At 34.5% G+C, this 8,956-nt stretch overlaps 2 protein-coding genes across 6 annotated transcripts; one reads left to right on the top strand and one right to left on the bottom strand.

Moving 5' to 3' along the window:
• Positions 1-275: 275 nt before the first annotated feature.
• LOC107780421 (RHOMBOID-like protein 13) lies at positions 276-2,008 on the top strand. Of its 2 annotated transcripts, none has more exons than XM_016600965.2 (2): positions 276-392; positions 617-2,008. In XM_016600965.2, the coding sequence occupies exon 2, from the start codon at positions 816-818 to the stop codon at positions 1,629-1,631; it is 816 nt and encodes a 271-aa protein (XP_016456451.1). In that variant the 5' UTR covers positions 276-392; positions 617-815; the 3' UTR covers positions 1,632-2,008. The 2 variants fall into 2 exon arrangements, with proteins under 2 accessions (XP_016456451.1, XP_075075463.1); XM_075219362.1 differs by having other exon boundaries at positions 301-392; positions 612-2,008.
• A 1,068-nt stretch (positions 2,009-3,076) lies between these two features.
• On the bottom strand, positions 3,077-8,956 carry LOC107780430 (protein ENHANCED DISEASE RESISTANCE 2-like). 4 transcript variants are annotated; one of them, XM_016600974.2, is made up of 3 exons: positions 8,770-8,956; positions 5,568-6,996; positions 3,077-3,406 (listed from the first exon to the last, which is right to left on the bottom strand). In XM_016600974.2, coding segments are annotated over exons 2-3 (942 nt in total). In that variant the 5' UTR covers positions 6,509-6,996; positions 8,770-8,956; the 3' UTR covers positions 3,077-3,405. The 4 variants fall into 4 exon arrangements, with proteins under 4 accessions (XP_016456460.2, XP_016456466.2, XP_016456476.2 ...); XM_016600980.2 differs by having other exon boundaries at positions 5,568-6,538; XM_016600990.2 differs by having other exon boundaries at positions 5,568-6,520.

Below are 8,956 nucleotides of genomic sequence, written 5' to 3'. Positions count from 1 at the left end.
TCCTAAAAAATACTTTTGAAAAAAATATACGTAGAAAGCACTTTTTAAAAGCTTGACCAAACAATAATTGCTGCTCAAAAGTGCTTTTCAAGTTAGTTAACCAAACACAAACTGTTTCTTACTAGAAGTACTTCGGAAAAAAGCACTTTTAAGAAAAAATACTTATTAAAATAAACTGATTTTAGAAACTTGGCCTAACATAATATAAATCAATTAATTTGGGATCAAGAAATCCAAAATTAAAAGTTTTAAAAAGTGAGGGACGACTATTCTTATTTTTTTCAATTTGCTTATGTCACTCTAGAGGAGCCTAGACTCCACAAAAAAACAACTGAAACCCCTCTCTCTAAAATATATTGATTTTCATAGCAACATTTCATCGAGACAAACCTGTAAGTATTACGTAATTTAATTTTCCTTGTTTAGATTTTGGGCTACCATTAAATTCTCAATTTTTATTGAAAATTGATAGCTCGATTGATCTTTGTACGATGATTTCTTGAATCTTAGTTACTATATTGGATCTGAATAAGATTGCAATGAAGAAATTTTGAAGTTGGGTTTGTAGATTTATGTCTTTATATGATTTCACTCATCAGACTTAGCCCTAGTGCAGGATTCTTGATTCTTCTGATTTGGGGTTTCTCTATTCTGCTTCAAGATTCAATTTATCTGTGGATTTAGTATTGAATTTGATAATTACATTTCCCCAGAAGGAAAAAGAAAGAGAAATAAACAGGAGATAGTTGTGTCCTCGTAAGCATTTTAGCAATAAAGTTGAGGAAGAAATTGTGAGTAGCCCAGGTTTCTTCAAAATGGGGAAACCACTATTTTATGAGATATTGGAAAAGCCAGCAACGAGTTGTGTAATTGGAATATGCAGTGCAATTTGGTTCTATATTCAGAAATCAAATATTGGTTATTCACATGTTGGTATGAGTTATGAAACTGCTATGGAAGGTCATCATTGGAGGATAATAACATCAGCGTTTTCGCATATTAGTGTGCTTCATCTTGTTTTTAATATGAGTGCACTTTGGAGTCTTGGAGTTGTTGAACAATTGGGACATATAGGTCTTGGAGTAGAGTATTATCTTCATTATACATTGGTTTTGGTTCTTCTTTCGGGCATGCTTGTCGTGGCAATGTACCATATTTTGATTCAGAAATTTAAGCTTGAGTATTTTCGGAGAGTTACTGCTGTTGGATATTCTTGTGTGGTGTTTGGGTGGATGACGATTCTTTCAGTCAAGCAACCATCGTCAAAACTGAATCTTTTTGGTTTTCTTTCACTTCCCATCAGTTTTGCGCCATTTGAGTCACTCATATTTACTTCTATTATTGTTCCTCAAGCGAGTTTTCTTGGGCATTTATCAGGAATTATTGTTGGTTATGCTGTTGGTTGGGGTCTGATACATGGGATGAACAATTACTGGGCGGTTACACTGCTGGGATGGACTGTGGTTGTGTTTGTTTTCAGTTTGAAAAAGTCTGCTACATTTGATTTGAACTTTCTTGAGATTGAACCTGTCACCGATCCCTCTTTGCCTTCTGTAAGGTTTCTTGCAGCTGGAAATGGTAGAACTTTACAGATGAGTACATTAGCAGATACTGGCGCCAATCTTGTATAGCTTTCACTGGTTACTTGAGGATTACAATGTATTTACTAGTATTGCGATTTTGAAGGATGACTGGTTTACCTGCCCAGTAATCTCAACAATTGTCATTTACACGACAATATGTTCATTGATTCTCGAAACACTCGTTTGTTTAGGTAACCACTGTCATGTGTAAGTGTGGCTGTTATTAACATATTTATAGATGCACCATAATATTCCACTTAACACTGAATTTTTGTGTTTAGGTGCTTTAGCATTGTGTTCCATCCATGCATGTATCCCAACTATTTGTTAAATGATTTAGCAGGATGACATCTGCAAATCTCAAAAGAACTTCAGTTGTCTGTTTTTTAGGCTACGTAATGAACAATTACATTTACTGCTGTCAATTTCTGTCCATTACAATGCTTATTTTATGTCAGACAGTCAGAGTAGATTCATGGATTTTGCTTATATTGTCAATGCCAATATTGCGCGGACTCTCTAAAATGTTGCCGCACACGTATCTGACCCTCCAAAAATGCACTACTTTTGGAGGATCCGACATGCACCCGGCGACATTTTCAGAGAGTCCGAGCAACATAGTTCAAAGCTTCAAGCTTAGTTGCTTATTCTGTGCTTTGTGCTACAGCCCCACCCCCACTACTCTCCCATGAATGAAACAAAAAGCAAAGAAAACATCGGAGACATTCAATACCTAGTCAAAAAGAGTCTTATGTTAAGGATGAAGATAGCCTTCAAAGAGAAAAAAGTTCCGCTTCAAGTATCTAAGTTTTGTTTATGAATGAAATTTGGCCCTTTGGGAAGTTTCCGGACTGTAAAAGAGATTTATTTGTCTATCTTGTCCTTGAGAAAGCCTAATATGCAATTTCTTATAAAGTTTTACCTATTAAAGTGATGGATGGCCAGTGCTTGCCTCAGAATATAGAAGATACCAGATGTGCAGAAAACACTTTTGACATGTAATTGGTTGCTAACTTAATCGGTTAACTTTTCATTCTTTTCTTGGACTGTTTTAGTGATATACTTTAATACCTAGATCATTCTCCTAGTCCAGTCTCTTGAATCATTTCTTAGCTTTATTAGTGGGATGTATGCTTAAATTTTATCTCATGGAGTATATGTTTTAATGTTTGATTTTTATAGGACCTTATATAAGCTAGTTTTGGGTCAAGTGGTATCCTTGTACCTTCATTGAGTAGAACAAGTTGAAACCATTTTTCTTAAATCTTTTGGAAAATCATAAATTTGCAATATTTGGAAGGATCCCCTTATTATGTAGTTTTGGGTCAGGTAGTATCCTTATGTAAAATTTGGTTTCTCTCTTTTTGTCTTTATTTATTTCTTCTGGCAAATATAACTGTTCTATCCCAATATTTTCAATCAAAGAATATACTTCCTTACATCAAACAATATGGGGTTACTGAAGAAAAAAAGAACGGAATAAAAACAACGTATAACCAATCAATCCCCTTCAAATTAGTAATCTATTGTTACCAATCAATCGATATAAACAAATAAAAATCAATATCAAGAATACAAGTGAATGAGCAGCTGAAGATGTGGGTTTTCAGAAAGAAATGAGAAAATGGCAGAGGCCAATACAGCCGAAGAATGTTACTGCAGTTCCGTGTCGCTAAATTTGCCCCAGAGCTGTATGCATATTTTTGTCTACTGCCACAAATATTGGTTAGCCATCACAAGCAACAAGAGACTAATAGTAAGATTCCTCACGCCTGAAGCCATTGAACCTTTCAAGAAATTCATCGAATTTACAGTGTGGAGGTCTGCAGTGTTCAAATATTAAGAAATGTATCAGTATATGCAGTAAGAATATGAGCAGATATATGATGCATATAACTTGAGTAACAGCCTTCATCTCAAACATCCAAGAAAGAATACGAGGAGGGAACTGTTTAATGAAGAATACAAAGAGAGCAAGGGATATATTGCACGGAAAATGACAATGTTGTCTTCATTGGAAAGAGGACATGATCCGAGAGAAAACCCTAATCTTGGTGTCCGGAGAAAAGAAAAAAAAAAAAAGGAGTCTCAGCACCATGCCAATTAGGGGTGTTCAAACCGAACCGGAAAACCGCACCAAACCGAAAAGTCAAACCAAACAGATTAAAAACCCAATTTGATTTGGTATTGAGTAAAAAACCCAAACCAAACCGACATATAAATATATAACTTTTATATATACTTTTAAGACTTTATATAGCATTTTCTTTAAAAAATATCTAAAAAATATTTGAGATCCTCTCATGGGATGTAATATTTAATAGAATTATGAAGTGCATCATTTTTATTTACTTTAAATAATGAGTTGTATCACTTTCTTATCAAGTGTTATTGAATGCGTCAATCATCCTTTTGTTCTTCCATATTCATATATCAAGATTTCTTATATCTTTTTCGAATTTGAAATGATATTTCGATAATTTAAAATTAAATTGAACATATCATTATTTAGGTATCATATTGATTTTTATGTTTAATTATTAAATTCGATTAATCTTGAAAGCGTACATAAACGAAAAATTATTGTTAGACGACTAACAAAATAACTATCATGTGTTACTAAAAAAATTCTCCATAAGAATATTTTAATAGATCATATGTTTGTCAATTTTTTGAATCTTTACTAAACATACATTCACTTATCAAAATTTTATCTATAACGTTAACAAAGTAATATTGAAATAATATTCATGTAACAAAAAACCCGAAAATACACACAAAACCGAATCAATCCAAACTGATATAAGTTGGTTTAGTTTGGTTTTGATAAAAACTGAACCAACCCGGTTCATGTACACTCCTAAATTGCCAACAACATTACACGAGCTCCTTATGCATGTTTAAACAATGAAATTAAAAACAAAATCTTACTGAGAGAAACTGTAACATGATGCTGCGTTAACATATTTATAAGAAAAACATTTGCAAATATGTTGGAAGAGTGACACTTGAAGGATAGCCAACACTGAAATAGGCAGAAAAGCCTAGTACATATACCTAGTCATGAATGAACTCATTGTTTATATCCTTAATTAGAAGTCATTTGCAAAGATATACCAGTTACTACAACCATTGACACTATATATAAGGGAAGCATCTCAATTGAGCGGTGTGAAAGGAAGAAGAGAAGAGAAAAATAAGATATGCAAAATCTACTCTGGATGCATAACTGGTCAGAGGAAGTCATTTTGGACATGATTTCAAAAACCATGATCAAACGAGTTTAAAGCTTCATAGACAACATTAACTTAAGAATCCACACTTCAGAGAAAATTTTCTTAAACTATATTGCTATGGATGAAAAAAACAATCAGAGGAAATCTAGAACTAAAGAAACCTAGTAGTAACAATTTTGCTCAAATAAATCATAACTACCATTCAAGAACCTTTAACTGACTAGAGGAAAATTCTCTGGAAGAGGAAGAATTGGGAACTTTATATACCATGGAATTAAACCAAAAATCTTTTGTGTGATTCTCTGTTTGTGCTTTATTTTTGCTAACCCGAGGAAGGATGTAGACTTTTCCCTCACACACTCGCACACAAAATTTGTTTTAAAAAAACCTAGTAGACCAATTTCAATGTTGATAAATTAGATCAAACCAGGATTTGCCAAACTCTTAGTAGTTGCCATGCTTTGCAATGTAAAAAAGATGTTTTCTTACCATGTTAAGTTTTCAAATAAAGGAAAACATGAACTCAGAATTCAGAAATTCAGCCATGAAACAGGCTTTTGCATTTTTTGTTGTTGTTGATGGTGTTTTGTGTGTGTGTGTGTGGGTGTGGGTGTGTGTGGGGGGGGGGGGGCTCGCAATGTAGTCAAATTTAAAATAGAAAAAGTAAAACTAAAATGAGGAAGGAAAAATCATGTTTCTTCTACGTCAGGTATTTGATAAAGCGTCCTTAAAGTCTGAGATGACTTACCATTTTTTTGTATCTTCTTCGAACATCCCATTATCAACAGCCCCCTCTACATGTGATGAGCTGGAGCTACCATCTTGAGTATCTGTCTGAACACGGTGGGAGAAACTGTGCCCAAACGATTTCCATAACCTTGAAGAGAAAGAAGGCGGCAACTCTCCCATGTTCCCATCAGATGGCATTTCAACTGGCTGTGCTGAAGTGGTTTTCAGCTCCGAAAATCTTACAGCTCCTAAAATCCGTTCTGGTAGTTCTGATTGAGCTTGACTCTCAATAAGGAAAGCTAAATCAACAGTAAGAGTTGATAGATAATTAAATGCGAGATGAACAATTGCATTTGCTATCACAGAAGATCCAATATCAATATCTACTTCAATGAAGTCGTCTGCTATACAGTAGTTGCATGTCAGCGCACGGCCAATTACGCATATAGCTTGCTCCCCAACTGCCTTTCTTACAATCCAAGGTCCTTTAACAACATTTGCTATCAATTTAAGCCTTCTAGTTCTAATAGCATCATCCCCTTTCAAGAACTGCTCCATTAAAGACCCTTCGGGAACGGGCTGAAGACCCACAAAATATGCAATGGCACTATAATTTTCCTTACTAGGAACTTGCAAGTTGAAAGCCCAAACAAAGGGCTTGCGACCAGTTGGATTTTCCTCTTGAAGAGCCCTCCTGATACGGTTTGTTGGACTATTTAGGAGACCAGAAATCTTTTTGGGACCTTTAATCCAGTCAAAACCAAGAGGTTTAAGAAGAAACTCACCCCCATGAACTTTAACCTTTGTTAAAAAGTATTCTGGACCTCTTACCATGAAACTATTCCCTGGTGGAGAAGCCCAACCATTTGAGCAGTTATGTGGGTCCAGAAGAGGAACGGCACCTTCTGATTTCACCCTCTTTATCCATTCAGGTTCATCATCACCATCAAGATTGGCCATATGCAATGCAAACTATTTGTACGACACCACCTTAGTTTATGATTAGATGATTTTATTACCAGGATGTAGAATCGATATACTAAAAATATTACTTCAAAGTTGCTAGAATGTAAAAAACTAGAGAGTAGCTTCCCTCAAACTTAGAGTTCTCAATAACAAATTCAAAAAGAGTGAACAATTTAACAGATAAGTGCCATTAGGAACATAAGATGTACAAGAGAGAGGCCATGTCTAAACAGTGACGAAATAGACAATCAATGTGCATGTTCTACTCCTGCACTTATTTGACATATCCCTCTGCATCATCTTACTGTTTTCTAGCCCTAAAGTCTCGAATTACGAGACAGCCGGTGATTATAGGCTATTTGCCAAACATAATACTAGTATTTACAGCCCCTTTACATTTCATTAACTGACATCCTTCTGATGAAATTGCTGTTTCTTTCACAACAAAATTCTGAATATGCTGACTTGCGTATCTTGAACAACTGCAAAAGGATAAACCTTGCTATATCACTGCTAGAGTTTACATCTTCCAATTTCACAGTAAGTTAACTTTACAACCTATCAGGAAGCAATAGTTACAAAACTCGGACCAGATTTTTCTTGTCATCGAAACACTTTAAATGACAATATTTATCTGAGTAAGGGTCAGTGTCACTGCTATACCCCACGCACCAAACAACTATACACTGAGTTGTGTCCTCTCTTTAACATCTTTATCATCATTGATCTAAATCTGGTCAACTATATCAAGTTTTTACTAGTATTCTACTGCCTATTCTTTTTCCTAATAATCATGCTTCTACCTTATCTCTATTCAAATTTTGTAAATTAGTCTTTCCATTAAAAATGCATTCTTACCTGGCACATTCTTGATAAGAAAAGGTTTTAGGAGGTTTCACTGTCAAACTGCGGTCACACATTGACCTTGACTGCCGGAGACAGGAATGCAAGTTCATAGAAAAAGGCTTCAATGTGCCTTTATAATTTGTTATAATATCATCTTTACTAGTTTGCTATTGACATTCGCTTGTTGGGTTGCATGCTATCTGCAGTCTAGGAGAGTTGCAGTCTGTTACAAGCTGCTTTTTTCCATTTCAAATCATTTCAATACAAAGGTGCTCTTTAAAGCTACCCAGCTAAAATTAATATACTTGTATATGTACCCAATGAGGTTAGCCAGATACCAGCTCATCAAAAGCAGTTTCTATTTCTACATTTTTTTTCTTCTTTACTTTCCACCCTTCCTTCTGTTTTTCAGGCTTCTTTCAGCTGGCCATGGCTTCTGTCCGAAGTGATATGTGGGCTCAAAAGTAGAAGTCATTCCTTAATAACGGGAGAAAAGGGGACCAAGTTTTACATAGGTGAATTTCATGAAGAATTAAGAAAATACAGCACAAAGGCAACAGCAATACAAGCCTAAACTTGCTTAATGCATCATAATAAGATGCATAAGCTTACCACCAAAAAAAGGGAATAACATGATCAAAATTCCAACATCGTAATACTAATGGTATTTTCTTCTTTGATCACAATATATAAGTTACTATTTCTCACCTTAACTCGACACAGCTAAACCATTTAGGAAGAACCTAAAGCGAATTCGTTTTCCTAGGATGGGTGACCTTCTGGAATGTCTTCGCGACACATCCCTCACTTTTTCAAAAGTTTTTATTCGTTGAAAGAAAATGAACCCATTTTGAAACTTCATCCAACAGAGATGGATTTCCGTATCCAATTTACGTCTTTCAGTACCATACTTTCTAAGAATGGAATTAGTGATATTTCAGCAAATACCACTGCTGAGGGAGCTGGCAGTTGGAGCAGAGATTTAAAGATATTGCAGAAAATTCCCCTTAAAAATATTAACTTTACATTATCTAGGGCTTATATTCTTAAAAACATGTACAAGACCATATCTCTATCCATTAAAAGTTAGTTTGGATCTCAGAAACACAAATAGATTATTTAGATAAAGGAAATAATAGTGTCAACTATCTCAATGTTCCAAGAAACACCCACTACATATATCACACTTTATCTAATTCTAGGATTAAATTTTCTAATAACCAATAATATCCCACTTTTCCTGCTATGTTTCCATTATACATATTAACTATCAGCTGTATTTATAAAATACACAAATAAACACATCCAAGAAATGATTAATATAAATAACGCAGAGCTAAAAGAAGTACTAATGTGTTAAGCTAAGAATAAAATTGGGGGATTAATGAAAATTAAAAACAATAACATACCGTGAGAGTTTGATCAGGTGTTCTGTTTGAAGTGTGATCGTGCAAAAGGAATTGTCAATATGGAGGAGAAAAGCTCCAAAAATAAAATATAGAAGAAATTAAATTTTTTTGGTTATGGGGTCTTTTGAAAATTTCAGGAAAAAGAACAAAAAGTGACTCTTCTGTTCTAGATGAAAGAAGTGACAGA

The sequence above is a fragment of the Nicotiana tabacum genome, chromosome 8, assembly GCF_000715075.1.
Source record: "Nicotiana tabacum cultivar K326 chromosome 8, ASM71507v2, whole genome shotgun sequence".
Classification (NCBI taxonomy): Eukaryota; Viridiplantae; Streptophyta; class Magnoliopsida; order Solanales; family Solanaceae; genus Nicotiana; species Nicotiana tabacum.
Note: the sequence above shows the minus strand (reverse complement) of the source record. Positions and strands in the feature narration are given on the sequence as shown.